This window comes from Sciurus vulgaris (genome assembly GCF_902686455.1).
Source record: "Sciurus vulgaris genome assembly, chromosome: 8".
In the NCBI taxonomy this organism is placed as follows: Eukaryota; Metazoa; Chordata; class Mammalia; order Rodentia; family Sciuridae; genus Sciurus; species Sciurus vulgaris.
Genome location: NC_136468.1, coordinates 115,091,194 through 115,111,001, shown reverse-complemented (window position 1 = coordinate 115,111,001; position 19,808 = coordinate 115,091,194). Strand labels below are relative to the sequence as shown.

Below are 19,808 nucleotides of genomic sequence, written 5' to 3'. Positions count from 1 at the left end.
ATTGGCAATTTTCCTGTAAACTGTCTGCTTTTGTTATCCTAGGCCTGAATGTTTTCATGGATTTTAAAGCTCTATTAAAAGCTTTAAAATTGTGGCAACTTTTTCTTTATCTTAGCTTGCAATTTACCTTTCAAGGGCCTATTATTTTATTTGCATATTTTTCTCTACACAGTTTGAAATTCTTCATGCACACAAATCCAGCAGGGCAAATTCTCCCTCTCATAGATATTCTTTTACATTCTTCCCTAATGTCCTTTCTAGAAATCAAAATTGTTTTCTAGAGCCCTTTAATTAGACATTGCTTCTCTTTGTTCAGAAATAATTCAGGTCACCATTTCCCTATAGCAGCAAGTAGGATGCAAAAACCAAACCAAAACAAGTGAAATAAAACAAAAATAAGGCTTCTGCAATACTTCTAAGAGGCATGATTTCACCATAATTTTAACCATTTAAGAAGGCAGCAGATCTGCTATTCTCTCTAATTAGGTCTGTTAAATAACTGGTTGGTACAAGAACAAAACAATGAAATGACCCAAAGAACTGTGGTTTTGTGCTAATCAGACAACTGAACACTCTGGACTACTGCAGCTGCCTTTAGTTTAGGGGGAAGCATGACAGGTGTGTTTTCCTGTTAGGCAGCTGGGCCACCATAGACACCAGAACCAACACAGATGACACTGCCTCATAAGCAGAGTCTAAGGCCTTAGTGCTTCTCAGCACTGAACTGGGTCTCACCTTGACACCAAGCTGGGCCTCACCTCCACACCTGCCTGACAACAAGGCAAATGCAGAGCCCCCAAAAGCACCCCCATGGGGCTCAAGGATTCTAGTAGAAGACAAAAGAGGATATGGATTCCTGACAACTCATAGGCTTTCCCAGGTGAGGAACTCACGGGGACACTTCTTCACACAGGTGGCACCAAAGCTATACTTCCCCTCGGGGTTGATATCCATCTGGTATGTGGTGGGGTTGTAGAGCATGAGTGGTGGACAGGTGTCCTTGCACGTCGCTTCATCTCGGAACTTGCGGCAGACCTGCACAGGAAGGACACAGGCCTGGTCTAGCTGGGCAAGGATACTTGGTGCCCCATATGGAGGAAGCAAGGTGTTTTGATTTCAGGCTGGAAAGGCTGAGAGAGCTCAGTGCTCAGGTGTTCAATCAGAGTAGAAAAATCTAGCAATGACCTTCAGCAGAGGGAGAACTTTCTCTCAAGAACACGATTTTTTTCCTTAAACATTGTCTTAGCTATAATAATTTATGAATTATGATCGGAGAAAATAGATCTCTATCAATTTTCAAATGATGGAGTGATATTATTTTGAAATTCAATGTACACCATATTTTCTTTATAAAGACACCTGAGTATACATTTTAAAATTTATGGATAAACTGAAGATAGCCTTCACTGGGAAGGGTGTTATGTATCTTTCTTTTTTTTTTAATTTATTTTTTAGTTGCCAATGAATCTTTTACTTTACTTACTTATATGTGGTGCTGAGTATCAAACCCAGGGCCTCACACATGCTAGGCAAGTGCTCTACCACTGAGCCATGATCTGTCACCTCATAGCCCAGGGTGCTATGTAAAAAGGGTTACTCTCCCTGAAGCCTCACATTAGAATTGGCCCAGACCAGACCAACCAGGATCAAAATCCCCAGGGTAATCTGGAGTGGTGGTGCTGTTATCTCAGCAGCTTGGGAGGCTGAGACAGAAGGGTAGTGAGTTCAAAGCCAGCCTCAACAAAAGTGAGGCACAAAGCAACTAGTGAGACCCTGTCTCTAAAAAAATACAAAATAGGGCTGGGGGTGTGGCTCGTGGTTGAGTGTCTTTGAGTTCAATCTCTGGTACCCCACCCCCTCTACAATAAATCTCCAGGGTTGGGTTCAGTCTCTGGAATTTCAGAATTGTCCCTTCCCTGAAACCATTGAATGTGGGCCTCTTTCTGGAGTCTGAGAGAACCTCACTACCCTGGGAACTGTAACCTCCAGGACAGATGTGTCTGGGATTTCTGAAATGCCACAATGCCATAGTGCACAGGGGCAACAAAGCTTTTGATAAAGAGTCTTCAATAGTAGCAGGGACAAGAGTAGAATGCTTCAAGACCCCTTGAGGGTAGGGTGTAGCCCGAGAGGTATCAGAATTGTGGTGGAAAGAAGAGAAGGATGAGGGATAAGAAACCCAAATATCATACTATCGAAGATCTGTACAGTTCTGGGTGGGTCTCTTAGGGTGTTGTTACAGTTTGGATAAGAGGTGTCCCCCAAAAGCTCTTGTGTTAATGCAGGAAGCTAAATGATTCGATTATGAGAGTTTTAACCTAATCACTGGATTAATCCATTTGATGGATTAATAATTTAAAAGGACTGCCGTACTGAGTGATCATTGTAGGTAGATGGGGCATGGCTAAAGGAGACCGGTCACATTATATCATGTCCCCCTGGCTCTCTGCTTCCTGGATACCATAAGGTGAGCAGTTTTCTTTTAGTACCCTTCCACCATAATGTTCTACCTCACCTTGTCCCAGAGTTATGTAGTTAGCCAGCCATGGACTGAAACAGTGAGTCCAGAACAAACTTTTCCTTCTCTAAATTGTTCTTGTCAGGTACTTTGGTCATAGCAACAGAAAGCTGACTAGCACAGGGATCTTACAGTATCAAGGGAGGCAATAAACAGTGTCATGCTACTGCTATTGGCAACAACACATATATAGTAGGTGCTCATTTTGTGTCTAGTTCCTGGTGATGAATGCCAAGGGCACTGTGTAATTTAGAACATTTAACAGGTAGGGACTTTATTATCCACTACTATCAGATGAGAAAATGAAGGAACAGAGAGGTCATGTAATTTGTCCAAGGTCAACAGAGTACATGGTGAAGGCAAGATAACAAAAGACACTGTCACCAGGCAAAGGGCAGTGTCTGTGACTGCCAATATTAATCTACAAACATGCCCCACAGGAAGCCCCTGTTAGGGTTGGTGTTGGGGTGCAGTGTACAGCAGCTATGGATCAACTCCAAAGGAAACAGAAGGAAAGCTTGATCCTACCAGGCAGTCGCTCTCCCGGGGACCCGTGCAGCCAGCTGCACACTGGTTATGGCAGCAGTCACTGGGGGACTTGCCACGGCAGCGTCCTGAACACTGCTGGGCACAGATGATTTTGGTCACTGAAAAAGAATAAAGATTACCTGTGAGCTGAGTCAAGGGTAAGACAAACATCATTTCCCAGCAATAACTGAAGAGCACTTGCAAAGGTAATGGAAAAAGTGGGGAGGAATGATGAATACAGCGACGTAGGGATTCTGTGACTTAAGATCTCAGGCGTTCACATTCAATCCAAGCGTCACCTGGCTCATGGAACCTTTTTTTTTTTTTTCAATTTATTTAGAAGAACTGATCAATCAAGACCTTCTTAATAATTAGACATTAGTCAGACTGAGTTTTTTGTCTGTACATGAAACATAAGTACGTGGCAGGAAGAAGTGTTTCAATGGAGGCAACGACCATGTCACAATGAAATTTAGGGACAGATGGTGGATTTTGAATTTGACACGTCCCCAGAGTCCTTGGCCACTGAGTGTGTGAGCCCACAACCATGATCAGGTAAATTAAACTCTTTGCCAAAGTACGATTCACACAAAAATCCTCTTGAAAGACACAGCTCAAACTTCTGGATAGCTGGATACCCAGGAATAAGGAAGGCAGAGGGAGAGGATGAGTCTCTTATTCTCGAGAAAACGTGCTAATAACCATACTCTCCAGAAGAAAAGACTGGGACACAGGTGGCTGACTTTCACTTATTTATGACAGGCTGAGGTGGCCAAAACCAGCCCACACTGGATTAAGCCCATACAGTGAGATTTGCAAGACTGTCACTCATGAAACTGACAACATCTGGCCCTGTGGTCAGGAAGTTTCCTGCAGCCTCTGAAGAGAAAACAAATCCAAGTCCTTGAATCAAGGCAGGGAGGGCGGTCACACCTTGACCTGGGGCTCTGCTCGAGGGTGGGGAGGACTGATCACACACTGATTTTCTTCACTAACTTACGTTTCTGGCAGTTTTCCTCTCCTGCACCCCAGCAGCTTCCATTGGGACAGCTTGGATCACACTTTTGGCCTGAAACACAAATATTACAAATTCATATCTCAGCAAAAGTGAAGACATGATAAGAAACTAATGATACCTTTCCCATGGTCCTTGGTAATGTTCTAGAAATAAGAACTAGCTTTAAAATCTCTTATTCTTTTGCTGTTTTGTTTGTAGGATGATTTGAAAGACCCCCATAAGAAATAAAAAATAAATCACATACTGCTTTTAATTACATTTCAGCTATGGAAACTGAGGCAAACAGCAATTACTAATTTTTTCACAGGCATACAAAGGAGGACTTAAATGAAACTAAGATCCAGAGTTCCAATTTGCATAGGCTTGGGGGATTTTCTGGCATCTTCCACAGGGGTGTTGAGTTGTCTAGTCTGGTTGGTTCCTCAATATGTACCCACTATATCTTTGCCATTTTCGTTCATGACTGACTGGGTGGGTCAGTCATTTTGAGGTATTTGAGGGTCTGATGTTAAATCAGGGAGTGTAAATAAAAAAGCTTTTTCTCCAAGCTATAGAGAGGCACAGAAGGCTGCAAAAAATATAAACATGTACACTACTATATTAATTATCTCAAACCTAAACTAATAATTTGCAAGCTACTATCCAGAAATCTTTGCAATTGATCATTTTTTATTAATCTTATATTTGGGTACAAAGGTTTTCAATCTCCTTAACCATGTTTTGTTTTTTATCAGCACTGAGAAATCTTAAGCCTGAATTGTTAAATCTACAGAGAAAGAACAGGTTGTTCGTGAAATTTGTTAAAAAGGGGAAACTCATAGGAACATCTGTGTGTGTGGGTTGCTGAGGATCAAAACTGGGGCCTCATCAGGTGTGGTAGCACATGCCTGTAATCCCAGTGACTTGGGAGCTGAGGCAGGAGGATCACAAATTTGGGCCAGGCTCACAACTTACCAAGACCCTCAGCAAGTTAGAAAGATCCTGATTCAAAATAAAAAATAAAATATTATCAGAAAAATGAGAGATCACACTCTGTGTATGATCTATCGAAATGTATAAATACATTCCACTGTCATGTACAACTAGTTAGAACAAATAAAAAAATTTTAAAAAAGGAATGAGGATGTAACTCATTGGTAAAGCACCCCTGTACTCAATCCCCAGTACCAAAACCAACCAATCAACCAATACTGGGGTTTCATGAATGTTAGGTAAGAATTACACCTCTGAATTGCAACCCCAGCCCCAAACAGATAACTTTCATTATGAACATATCATAACCTAAAGGAGTTAATATGTGTCCCAATGTCTGCTAGTCTCAGGAAGATTTTAGCTGCTGTAAGAATTTAGGCTGTAAATGGAGAGTTGACAATTTGCCAAGTCTAGTGAACCAGGAGACCCATCTAAACTGAGTGACAATTTCTACCATTGCCACCAGGGATGAGAGACATTAATGAAGTGCTAGAGTTCACTCCCTGGAGTCATGAAAGATGGACGGTAAGGCCAAGCACCACGTGGGTGGTGTATGTGATATGTTGTGAAGCAGGAGACAGAGACAGAGAGACAGAAACAGAAACGAAGAGAAGAAAAAGCAAATTAATACACAGAAATGTATTACAAGAAGTTCTGTCTATGCAGTGAGATGATATTATGATTACTTTTTACCCAATACGTCAACATCTTCCAATTTTGATTATGACATGTAATAGGTATATAAAAGAAAGATATTTAAAATAAAAATGATCTTTCAGGTAACAGGGGAAGCATTTTCCAGTCAATGAATTCAAGATCTGTTTATAATTCTATTATTAACCCTCTGTGACAAAAAAATAGATGCAGTCCCATTATATGAAATATGTATAGTAGAAAAAGCAAAGGAGAATAAATAAGAATCATTCAGAAGCCATCAATAAGGATATTTAAATATTTGTATGTTCAAAAATTGGAATCACACTATGCATTGCTTTGTAATCTTAAAAAACACTATCAAAATGTCATGACAACTTGTTCATGTGTTTAAATATCCTTCTACCTAGCAAGATTATGGATAGTATGGCCAAATCATAACTTATCCAATCAATCTCTTTTATTTTTGATATATAATTTGTTTCCAAGATTTATTGAAAGGTTACAAGAATTATTCCTGAATAAAATACTTTTCTACATCTCTTGTGATTTTCACTCCCCTTATTACTTCATCTTCTCTTATTCTTAGGCATGATAGCCAATGATTATGGCTATGCATGCTTTAAATAAGCTTTGAATACACATTACCAAAATTCTCTGCCTATTTAGGTCTTATTAATTTATATGTCTACAGTAGAATATGAGAATTTCTGTGCCCCTGTAGCCCAGCTGATCAATTCAATTCAATTTCAGATGAAATTGAAAGAAACCCTAATATTTAGCAAAAGTAAAAATGATACTTCCTTATGTATTTTGATCTTTTTATTATAGTAGGAAATAATATTTTATCTGATTTCTTGGTTACCTATTGTGTGAAAGTGTGTGTATGTATGTGTAAGTGTGTATATATATATATATATGTGCATGTTTGTGAGTGTGTGTGTATGCGCACATGCGAGTACATGCACCTTCTCAAGTCCTTAGTCCATTCTGGTGGTGGTGGGTTACCCTGTCATTAGGATTTTAAAGACTACCTTACCTAGTTATTCAGCAAAGGCTATTAACCGCCTTCATGGCAATCAGATGTCATATAATATTTGTCGATCATTAACATATTTTCACATGTTAGTTTACTTTTATGTTGTCTAACTTCTAACTGGATTTTCTTCAATGTGTTATTACAAATATTCATCTTTATGTTTCCTTGTACCACTTACATCCATGTTTAATAATTTATTATATGTATATCTGATATATTTGTAATTTATCTTGAGGTGATGAATCTATTTTCCTTTCAAGTTAATTCATCCAAATTCCAAACTTTATTAACAGAACCATAAAGCTGGAGCATACAGTCTCACTTTTCTGATTTTCAGGTGTTTTGCCCATAATGCACTTGAATCATCTCACAGGATTTTTTTTTTTTTTAATGAAATGAAACAAGTTCTCAGGAGGAATGTGTGGGCTGTAAAACGACGGTTAAGGGAAAAGAGTCCACTTTCCACAAGGAGATTGGCAGTAGGTAACGAGGAAGGTACAGGTATCAGGTGATTTGGTACTTTCTGGTATAACTGACCTAATATACCTAGTTTGTCTTAATCGCACACAAAAAAAGAAAAACCTTTACAGCTCTATTAGTTCAATATTCCTCCCTAATCGTTAAGTCATTTCAGAACAATTTACTGAATCAATTCTTACTTTTAATGCCACTTCCTTATAGACTTTTGATTTAGCTAGGTTTATGTGATTATTGCTATGGTTTGGATCTGAAATGTCCTTCACAAACCCATATTTTAAAGGATTAATCCCCAGGTTGGTGCTTTTGGGAAATGATAGAAAGTTTAAGAGGTGGGGCCTAGTGGGAGGAAGTTTGGTCACTGGGGGAATTGGGAAAAATGTGCTCAAATGAAATATTGGGATTCTTGCCCCTTCTCTTCCTTTCTCTTTAGCTTCCTTCTGCCATGAGATGATCGACTTCCTCTGCCATAAACTGCCATGATGTGCGGCCTCAGCACAGGCCCAAAAGCTATGGGACAATTTACCATGGACTAAGAGCTTCAAAATTGTGAGCCAAAATTAACCTTTCATCTTTTAAGTTTATTATCTCAGGTACTTTATTAGAGTAATGGAAATATAACTAATATAACTATTCATAAATCATTATCATATTGGTTTATAACTTAACGTGTCATCGAATTTGACTCTGTTTCAGGAACCTGTCCAGTCACCATTCTTTTTTTTCCAATGCTTCTTGATGGATCTTCCTTATAATCATTGTGGCAGAGAGTATAGGTATACCACTGCAGGCTGTCTGATCTTATGCATGGCAAATCCATAACCTTTGTATGTAAGTTTTTTTGGTTATAAATATGCTACAATTGACTCCCCACTGCCCATCAGATGGCTGAGGGAATTCTAACTTTGGTCTAATGAATAATATGCTAATTTGCATTCTAAAATAAAAATTTTCAATTTCTTGCAAACACAATAGGTGTCATGTTGGGTGTCTGGTAGAATGATAAACTTATAAAACAGAAGAGCTCAATATCCATTTTAATAGCAGCACTGGTTAGAGTCAAAAGACAGAAGCAACCTAAGTGCCCATCAATAGATAAATGAAATGTGGTATCAGCTTATGATAGAATATTATACAGTCATACAAAGGAAGAAAATTTTGACATACGGTACAATATGGATGAACCTTGAGGACATTATGCTAAGTGAAATAAGCCATATACAAAAGGACAAATACTGTGGAATTCCACCAGCACCTAGAGTAGTCAACCTCATAGAGACAGAGAGTAGATTAAGGGCTGCCTAGGCCAGGGCCTCGGGAGGAAGGGAAAATAGAAGTTATTGATTAATGGGTACATCATTTCAGCTTTGCAAGGTGAAAAAAGTTCTGCCAATCCATGGTAGTGATGGTTACATAATGACATGGATACATAATGTCACTGAATTTTATAATTAAAAATGGTTAAGATGATAAATTTTATATTATGAATATTCCATCACAACTGCTCAATCAATAAAAAGAAGCAAATAGAAACAAAAAAGAACATCCAGCTGATAATTTTGAAGAGTCGTGTCAGCTACATTTTGAGACCAAAAAATAAACATGTATTCACTGCACAGCTGTAGGGAAACAGAGAAGCAGGAAGTGGTGAGCCCTTCTTATTTTAAAGGGTTGAAACATCAGGGGGATTAGGAAGAGGATCAAACTCAGGGGAGCTTGGTAAGTGTAAGCATGTGTCTTCCAGAGTTTCCCACATGGCCTTGGCAATGGGCAAGGGGTGTAGCTTTGACCTTAGGCCTGGTCCCCTGCCAGGTCCTCCCTCACAAAGCTGCTTTACTGATGAACAGGGCAGAGATGAGGTCAGAAGAATTCAGGGAAATATTTACAAACTTCCTCCCTCTGGGATGTACCCAATTTTGCCTGTGGTTCCATGTGGGAGTGCCTACACCCATAAGCCAGAGGGCAGAGGACAAGGAGTCAGGAGGGCTGGGGTACCACCATGGGACTCAGTTGTAATTCAGTAGCACACAAGAAGTTGGCCTGTCTCCATGAGGCAGGATGGGGAGAAGCCTCCAAGCCAGGGCTAAAGGTTACCACTGTAGCTCCTCCTGCAGCCAGTAATTCTGCTCGAGGGCTACTCAAGGGCTCAGGCACTGCATGAGCAGGTGTGCTACCTGGCACCATGAAAAGTAGACTTCTACCTCTGTCTTACATAAAAGATCTCCTAGCAGGCAAATAATGTATTCACTACTTATTTTTTGTTTAGTATAATATGACTGAACAGTAAAAACGCTTTCTCTCTCTACCCAACTCCAACAGTGAACAACAACTCTACCCACAATGGAAGCTGGAAGGTAAGAGAAAGTTCATGCAACACTTACAGCTGCCCAGGTGGTTCTGCAAGTCCATTGACATGTTGCTCAGAAAGTTGTGGTCAACGATGTCCCGCCACTGGATGGTGTCCACGTTACAGAGGACAGGATTATTGCTGAACCGCACAGCGCCATGCAAGATTTCTACAGGAACAGAACCACAGTACACGAACTTTCCATCTCCTTTAAATTCACATGATGCACGCACATACTTATGTACATTTTATATTCTACTAGAAAGATGCCTGCCAGTCCTATGGAAGCTTTGCTGGGGGCAGGTAAAAACTATTTATGACAGTGCCTTGGAGGAGTTAGAATTTCTCCTGAGTTGGGCTTTGACTAATAATTAGAAATTCAGAAATACAGAAGGGAGGGAGGGAGAGAATGGTTAGTCAGTGGGCACAGCATGAATGAATAATGTACAGTGGTGGTTCTGGGATCTGATCAAGCTATATGAGGATGGCTGGAGAGGTGAAGGAGCAGACAGGGCAGGGAAGGCCCATGGCAGTTACAGGCATTGTAAACTCAGGATGGCAGGATAGGGCTGCCAGCCTTCACCCAGCATGCTCCTTGGTGGCTCTGGAGGATTTTCCAGAGGAAAATATGGAGTAAGAACTGTATGTATGATAAAGTCACAGGTGAACACCAGAGACGTGAAGAGTGCGCAAGACTGTACTGTACAATTGTTTCAAGGAAGAACTGAGAGGACATAAAAAAGTTTGGAATGGACAAAGGGAGAGTGCTGCATTGATAACACTAAAACATAAATATTTCTGGAATGAATTTTGTATGCAAAACACTGGACAGGTGCTGTGAGGTCTGCAGAGATGAATTAGGACTGCTGGCTTCTCTTTGAGGACAGACACACCAGTGAGACAGAATAACGGTTCAGTTTAATGGTCCTGTGCCCATGGGAAATCATGATGATGAGGCTGGGTACTGTGCTAGTTGGTGTATAAACATTATCTCCATTAAACCTCACAATGGTCCAATGACTATCATTTAAACGTAAAGGGGGAAAAAACAATCTTAGATCTGGTAAATAGAACTCAGCATTCCACAGGCAGGGAATGGATATACCAAGTGCACAAAGTACCAATGCTGAAAAGGAAGGATTCTCTTGGGAAAGACCTTGGAGGCTGCTAGAAAAAATGAGATTTCCAGAATGTATTCAGGCACTTATGTTATCGGAATAAGGATGTAAGAATGATTAAGGCTTCCTATAGAAAGAAGACTCAAAGCAAAGGCACAGAAGGCCACAGATGGAGATTTTTCTCAACAGATGCAAGAGAATAAAGGAATTATAGGAGGAAACCTGGGAGGTCAGAAAGGGCCAAACTGCAGAGCCTGGTATGGAAGGCAGAGATGACAGAGATGACAGCAGGGCCACCAAACGCATCATGTGCATCATGAGGCAACCACACACAAGTGAATTAAACTGTGAGAGGCCAGATCTAAATACACTGGATGGAGATGTCAAGGGTTTAGGGACACTCAGGACAAGAGATGGAGGGGCTGAGAGTGAAGAGAAGGCAGAGTCTAAAATAGGCACCTATGGTCAGTGGTAGGGAGACAAAAGGGGTAGGAAAGGTGAAGGGGACATTAGGTGCCACTTTCTTGTAGCTCTGAAAAGAAAGACAGTCAGTTATTTATTTTTACTTTTAACATTTAATGAATGCTCACTTTGTGGCAAGCTCTAGGTGACTATTAATAATACTACATTAAATAATCTGGATCTGTACAACCCAACCTTGGTTTAAAAGTAAGAACAATAGCAAGGACCACTAAAGCAGATGCTCTGCCTATAGTGAGTCACTTAATTTTCTTAACAATCCTAGGAATTATGGTGGCAAGCACGCAACCCACATTCTGAAGGTGAGGCACAGAGAGCTGAAAGAACATGCTCTGGACTCTCTGCCTGGTGAGTGATGGAGCCAGGGCTGGAACCTAGACAGCCTGGCTCCAGGAACCAGACTCACACCCTCTGGGGCCTTGTTTCATGACACATGTGAGGCAAGACAGGCAGAGCGAGGCACGCTGCACGTTCAGAATCAGCCACTTCAGACAACACCACGAGTGCTAGCATAGCCACAGAAACACGGACGTGGGTGCTCCGGGCAGCAAAGCAGTGCGTGGGAATTCTTAAGGCAGTTTATAGGATGGCAAAGGAAGGAGCCAAGGAGGTGATTGCCTGGCTGTTCCATTCTTGGCTTTGGGTGTGTGGCCCACACCCCAGCTCTGCACACCTGCTAGGCTCCCGTCATTCCACACAGGGCCTCCTCTACCCCACACCCGTCTTTTAATCGCATTCTTTCCCTCTCAGCCCTATGTCCCCATCAGAACCACACAGGACGGATGAAATATGGGGACAGATTTGGAGCTATCCCTGCCCTTTCTATTTACTAGCATGGGGTCTTGGGACGGCTAATTTACTGCCATTTCTCTATTTGTAAAATGACTACATATAACACCCACTTTGAAAGAAGGTTGTGGGCAGTAAATGCAGTTATGATTGAACATGTCTGCCACATGGTGGGGCACGACTATTATCTATTTTTATCTCTCTCTTTTTTTTTTTTTTTTTAAAGTCAACTTACCCTCACTTCTACCATCTTCAGTTTCTTCTCTCAGAAGCCTCCCAAGTAACCCTCTCATATGAATTCAGACTTCTATCAACTCTTCATTCCTTGTCCTTAACTTACACCGGATTTTCCATATATTAGCACTACCCTTGAAAGTGCATAGGGTTTTTAATATACACTAAAATCTCCTTATCAGTGGTTTTGCCCAACATAGTTTCAAATATCCATTGTCAACAGGTACCAAAATTATTGCTATTCAATAAGATACTTAGAATGAGAGAGAGAGAGAGAGAGAGAGAGAGAGAGAGAGAGAGAGAACAAACACAAGACTACATTCAAGTAATTTTATTATGGTATACTCTTAACAATTGTTCTGTTACTATTCATCATTGGTGTTAATCTCTTACTACTCCTGATTTATAAATTAAACTATCAGAGGTATATATTTATAGGACAAAAACATAATATATATATATAGGGTTTGGGTGGGATGGAGGTGATGGGGACCTCCTGGGGGTTTGGAATGTGTCCCCTGAGGATGAGGGGGAATGCCTATGCCCTCATAGACCTGAGGTCCAGCTCAGAAGGTTGGCAGTTTATTCACTTCCTACATACATGAACTCTATGCCAGTCCAGGCCACATGTCATTTATCTTTACCATTTCTTCCTAACCCTCTGGATAATTTTCCACATCCATGGAAGAACTGGTACCTGGCTGAAATCTTCCCTTTCTGTTCCATTACCTACTTCCTAGTAAGTTCCACATGCTGGATCCTGCGCACAGCTGGCATGCAATACATGTGTATTTGATGAATAAAAAGTCTTCTCTGAGGTGGAATTAACAAACGTGACAGTTCACTAGGTGCCATCAGAATCACCTTCTGCATTTGCACACCCCCATTACCTTCCCGGCCTCTCACCCTGTAAGTTTCTCATGGGCAGCTCCCTCAGTCCAGTTTTATTTGCACCATAGTTAGACAGGACTGCTAAGGCATAAGTATTTTCATAGAGCACATTTCCTCTGATGATCTGCAGGTTTTCCAAAGGAATCCTCTCCACTGTGTTGAGGGCGATAAGTACATAACCAGCAACTTCCTGGATGGTCTAATGAGAAAAAAACAAGAATTATTTTATTTCTCTTTCGAGGAGTTCAAGAATTCAAGGTCTAAAATGGGTCCAGAGGCTCGAGGGCCCCTAACTGCACCATAATACACACGAGTCTGTTACGCAAGATACGGAGATGGTTACAACTGTGCAAAGAGGTGACAGAATTTGCAATGATCTCTCCACTTTGACTTTTGAAGTATGCAGTGAAAAGCAATGTGCATTAATTAGGAATACTGCAACTCAACACTTCAGATGACAAGGAAAATTTTTAAAAATTATTTTGTATTTATCTCACATGATTTCTTATCAAAAAAGTGAAGGAGGGAGGGAGGGAGACAGAGAAAAAGTGAGAGGGTGGAAGAAAGGAAAGAGGAAGAAAGGAAGGAAGGAAAGAAGGCAGGCAGGCAGGCTGCCCAGCTAGAAGGTGGCCAGACAAATCCAAAGTTTAAGTACCATCAAACTCTGAAGCCTCCTGTCAAATATTTAGGAATTGTGGAAACTGATTATACACTCTTGATAGGTTGAAATTGGCTATGGTGAGAGTATTTATACCAAGGATATAAGCACAGGCTACAAAGCTGGGCTTTTTAATTTTATTATTATTATTGTTAATTTTTTGTTTTGGTACTAGGGATTGAACCCAGGGGTGCTCGACCACTGAACCACATGTCCGGCCCTTTTTTATATTTTATTTAGAGATAGGGTCTCACTGAGTTGCTTAGGTCCTCACTAAGTTTCTGAGGCTGGCTTTGAACTTGGAATCCTCCTGTCTCAGCCTCTCAAGCTGCTGGGATTACAGGTGTGTGCCACTGTGTCAGGTTATTTTTATTATTTTTTAAAGAGCTGACATGCCAGCATACCATGGCTGAAGCAATGGACAGAGATGAATGTGTCTGTGGTGACAGTGGAGTGCCAGCCTTCCTGTTCCTCTCCAGTATTCTTTTCTAGCTATCACCAAACCCAAGTCAGTAAAGGGGACTCACAAAAATCTCATCCATAGTTTCCTTGGACTTGAAACCACCACAATGAAAAGTAAACATGCTTCAGGTTACATTCTGTCTAGCTGTTTTCTGCTAATATGTACATCTATTATATTTGGGTAGGACAACCAATTCATCCAAACCAACCTTTAAGAAGGAAAGGTCATAATTCTTTTGCACGTAGGTAATTTCCAAGTTCCCCAGGACCACTTCACAATTATTGAACATTCTCTGGAGACTCAGAAAGTGATCTTCAAAAGTGCCCAACTGGGTGAGTTTGTTACTTGTGCCTTGACAAACTGGAATAAAGGGGAAAAAAAGATATGTCATTAATTGCTGTGAAGTAACAAAACTAAAATAAATATTTACTAACTTTTAAGCTTTAGTGGCTTACAATATTAATTCAGATCAAAGGATACTTCAAGACCAATGTGATAAAACATGTTAAAGCTTATGTAAAGTGTAATTCACTGTAAGAGGATGTGCATCTCTATAATGCATGGTATTGCATTATATTAAAATATATAAAATGTTTAAAATTCAAGGGGAGTATATGAAACTTCTACGAAAGTCTTTAAGACAAGAGAGCTCTTGTGGTCAAAAAGGAAATTTCAGAAGGAATTAGATTATATAATTACAAGGTTAATAATTGTAAAATGAATATTTTACTTTGCAAAAAGTTAGCATGTCATGTTATTGTGTGTGCAAAGAATGTGTATAAAGATAATGTACACTAGGCAATATTTTCTGACCATCACACTGTAAATCTAAAGTCAATCACAAGCATATAATTGAAAAATCCATCTGGCTGGAGATTAAAAATCTTCCTCTATACAAATGCATCAAAGAAAAAAGTCAAAGGTATAATTGAAGAGGTAGAAAATAACAAAAAAGAAAGCAACACTTAAAAATACTCCGTTGGGTTAAATGAGCACGTCCCTCTGCTTGTGGATACTGTCATTCCACAGAGCACAGGTACATGCCCAATTGCTTTGCACCACCTGCCAATACAAAACCTGGGCACTTTTCACCCTTTAGTGTTTCAATAAATCAAACTTAATCCAAGAAAACATTTTAAATTAGGGACCAAAGTTAGACTATAGAAATGTACTTGAAAGCTTATTTTAAAGCAAAGGAGAGGATTATAATAAAGTGATATTTACAAACGTAGTTCTTTGAAAGGCATGTTTCGGCAAGCCTAACAAAACAAAGAGGCTTGGGGCTTTTGAAGCAGGGAGCTTGTTAATAAAGGACTATGCTTTGAACCAAAATTATCATGAGTGAAGAAATATGGCCTCTGGCTTTGGGCATTATATTCAGACATGGCCAGGTCCTTCTTCATCTGTGAAGGTGCTACCTGGACAACCTGGTAGCAGTGTACAGAGCAAGGGCAAAGTCAATACTTCACTGCTACTTTCTTCAGGAACTTTGAAAATACATACTTCTACTTTATAGGCTTCTTTGTTCCCTCCCCATGGGAATTATTCTAAGAGCATCATCTGTCTGCCCTTGCATGATGGAACCATGGCCATGAGCACATGCTTAGACACCACATAATCAACCTAAGGCATTTGTACAAACATTAGCTATGATGCAATCTTCACATCCTCTTTAACTGTGTGGGGATTTCCCTCTTCTTCTCTTCTACGTTCTCAAATTCAGCAGTAGTGAAAACTTTCACACAGGGAGGGACTCAATCCCCATCTCCTATCTGCAAAGGCAGGATGATTCCATAGTTCTTCCAACTGTGATTTTGGCTCAACCCAATGTCTCTCATCTGTTTTCACTCAGGAACATGGGTTGCTTTGACTGTAACTTCAACCTGGAATGACCATATAACTGTTCTATCCAAGCAGACAAGGCAGGATTGATCTCCCAGTTCCAAGGTCCTTAAAGATGTCACCATGGATGTAGGTACTAGGTTTTGTTAATAACATGCGACCTTGAAGCTGACATACCTTGGAACAAAAGCTGCTCTCCTAAACAACAGACATGCCTCCACCTTTCATTTAAATGAAGAGCTATGATCCAGGTCCCCGTAAGTAGTGGTTGTTTTTTTTTTTATATCATCCAGAAGGGCAGAGTATCCTAGAACTTAGGGTTAGAGAAGTTTTCAGAAGAGTTTCTTTAGTGTAAAGAGGGATGACAAAAGACTACCAGTTTTTATTTTAAATGATCAAGGATGACAGTTTATAAATTTCTTTCAGTAGAACCTAATAATTTTTTATTTTTAAACCAATGTATAAGTAAATTTTGTCAGTAAAATAAAGGAAAATATGCAATTTTAAATTAGTGTATTTAGTAGGTAAAAATAATTTTTAAAAGACTGTACTTGCTCTTTCACTCATTTATTTAAAAAATGTTAAATGAGCACCTAAAGCATGTATCTGTGAATACTTTTTCATGACCCTTCATCATGTACAATAAGGATGAATTACTTTTATATTCATAAAAGACTGTATTTTCAATATAATAGCAACAGTACATGTTAGTGAGGCAAATGTGAGTAAGAAGCTACTGGCCAACTTGTGTAAACAAATAAATATGTATAAATTCTACATATGCATTTGAAAAACCTATTCTGAAGAAACACTTAAATATAGAAAAAGCTTTATGCAGAATATTGTTCATTATTTACCATTTCGATAATGGTAAAAAACAAATTGCAAAGAAGCCTGAATGCCCAACTGCCCAATAGGTCTATCCTTGCAAATAAGGGGGCAGTTGATACACTGATTCAATAAAGGCATGTCATTCTTGAATATTACCCCAGGGCTAATGTATTCAAGTATCAAAAGTCAGTATAATGCTGTTTCTTCTACAGCTTTCTCCTCCTACATATCCAAGGGGGAACAGTAGCACATCAGTGAAACCTAGGATGATGATCAGAATAAATTGGTCGAGGGGCTGAGGCAGAGCATGTTTAGCATGCTTGAGGCTCTGGGTTTGATCCCCAGTGAGGGCACATGAAGCATGCACGCTCACGTGGCACGCATACACACACACACACACACACACGCGCGCGCGCGCACACACACATTAGAGGTTTCCTAATTGAAACAAAGTATAATCTTGGCTCCATCTTTATACCAAACATAAAGCCAGAAAACTTAATTGTAAGAGCACTGATACAAAGTTATTAAAAAATAATAACCATGAACTAATTAATCATATTTTAGACAAAACTGCAAAGTTAGAGCTTTTTAATTAATCCAGGAGAAAGTTTGTGTTATTACTTCCTCATTATATGACCTTGAAACATTTCCCTGAGCTCTATGAACCAAGCTTTCTCAAGACACTAAAATAATCCTGAACTGAAATTGTTTTGAAGATTGAATGGATAAGTGTTTTCAACTTTCTTTTCTTAAAGTTCACAGCAGTATACTATATGCATGTATGAATATGTAACAAAAAATCCCCACTATTATGTATGATTATAATGCACCAATAAAAAAATACAGGACTGGGGATATAGGTCAGTTGATAGAAGGCTTATCTTGCACCCACAAGGCCTTGGGTTCAATCCCCAGTACCTTCCCCCCCCCCCCCGCAACCCCCCTCCAAAAAAAATAACAAAAAAAGGGGAAAAACATTTAAAACTAAAAAATGTTCATTACTGAGAATGTAACAGTAATATACTATAACATGCACCTGGATAGATGTTAGGGGACCTCAATGCCCTAGTTCACTGCCCTAAGTGTCTAAAGTGGGATGTTTGGATCTGCACATTGGCTTATTCTGTTACTTTGCAGAATATTTATCAAATTGTAAAAAAAACAAACAAACAAACAAAAAAAAACAAAAAAAAAAAAAAGCAAAAGGAACACATTGTACTTTAAGAATTTCTTAAAATATGCATTTAGGATTCAATTTTTAAGCAATTTATTCAGAGATCTTCAATATTACTTTAGGTCTATTCAGTGAAAAAGATAGAATTTTATTTGTATGTACCAAGCTTCATAAAATGCTACTGGTTTTCTCAACCTCTTGCAAACCGAAAGACAAATTTTACTGAATCAAGAACAACAGGTCCTGTGACTCAGGTCTTTAAAGCCCCAAGCTTTTTGTCCTCAAATTTTTTTATGATGATTTATAAATACACAGAAAAATTGACAAAATTGTACTGTGAACATCCTTAGGTTAGCATTTTACTGTATTCACTTTATCATGTATCTATTCATCTGTCTGATTTTTTGTATGCATTTTAAAGTCAGGTACAAATATCAGTGACTTTCACCTTGGTCCATTGCTGACCACAGTTCAATATAAGTTTACAGTTCTTGTTTTCCAGGGATCATCCACACACTGTGAGCAGATCAATCTGAAGTCTAGCATTTGATGAGTTTTAACAAATGCATCCCCCCTCGGCACCCCAGTCTCCTGTTATGATATCATCGCTGACACCTTCATGCTCCTTCCCAGCCAGGCCTTGCCCCACACACCAGAGGCAATTCTGTGACTTGTTTTCACTCCACAGCAGTTTGCCTGCTTTAGAACTTCATATAAATGGAATCACACAGCATTGCCCTCTTGTGTAAGGGTTATTTCACAGCATAGTGTTTTGGATATTAATCCTTGCTTTGTTGCACAGTTTTTGTGATAGAATCAGGCAAGCATACAACAGGAAGTTATCTGTGTGCCATTCTGAGATATCTAGAGCTGACCCAGGGTGTGGTTATTTTTCCGCCTTACCTGAACTAAAAATGAAGGAATCTGCCTTCCTTAAGTGTCACACTATTTAGTTTTATGGTGTAAGCCCTGTGCCCTCCTATACCATTATGGGGTAGACAGATCTCCTTACCCACGAGCCTGGGCAAATCTGTTACTGATTAAGATGAAACCTTAAAACAGGTTTTGCCAGTTGCCCAAATTCACAGACACTTTTGGAATTGCCTCAGTAAATTTATAATTGTTTTAATTTGCTGTTTTCTCAACTATACATTAATGGCTGCCCAAGGAGTGCTCTTGCAAACGTCTCCCCTTCACCTTCCAAATTGCATCTGCTTCTACCCCTGCTTCCATTTGCCACAGAGCACTCTGTTTTAAAACAGAAACCACATCATATGGTCCCTTGGTTTGAACCATCTGAAAGTTTCCCAGTTGTAGTTAAGAGTCAGGACAAGCTTCTCATGGTCATAGGAGGAATTTGTCAGTTCTGCCTCCTCCCAGTCACTCTCCTTCTGGCTCCCTGGCCCATCTACATTCCTCTATTTCTCAGCTCACACCCACCAAAGGCTGTTCCATCTGCTTGGAATGTTCTTCCACTACCGCCCTGGATCTATGCACTTTTGCCTCCTTTTTATCACAGGTCCCAATTCAATGGTCATGCCCTCAGAGTGGCCTGTTCTGAAACCATCATTAGGTTAAGTACATACCACTGGACTGTGCTGCATTATCCCACTTTTTTTCTTCTTAGTACTTATCACTACTTAAATTTAGATTGGCGTACGTTTTTATTATCTGTATCTCCCTACCACGTGTATATATAAACCATGGATCAAAACTATTCAAAAAATGAACATGCATGTGGACTGAACATGTGCACTCTTTTTCTCATCATT

At 39.7% G+C, this 19,808-nt stretch overlaps 1 protein-coding gene across 3 annotated transcripts in view; it reads right to left on the bottom strand.

The window, feature by feature from the left end:
- EGFR (epidermal growth factor receptor) overlaps positions 1-19,808 on the bottom strand; it is a 195,269-nt gene that overhangs the window by 54,919 nt on the left and 120,542 nt on the right. For all 3 annotated transcript variants that reach the window (XM_079151507.1, XM_079151508.1, XM_079151509.1), the window contains exons 2-7: positions 14,395-14,546; positions 13,081-13,264; positions 9,588-9,722; positions 4,047-4,115; positions 3,047-3,165; positions 894-1,035 (exon numbers count right to left, since the gene is read on the bottom strand). In XM_079151507.1, the coding sequence (XP_079007633.1) occupies positions 894-1,035; positions 3,047-3,165; positions 4,047-4,115; positions 9,588-9,722; positions 13,081-13,264; positions 14,395-14,546 (801 nt within the window). The remainder of the gene's footprint in view (positions 1-893; positions 1,036-3,046; positions 3,166-4,046; positions 4,116-9,587; positions 9,723-13,080; positions 13,265-14,394; positions 14,547-19,808) is intronic.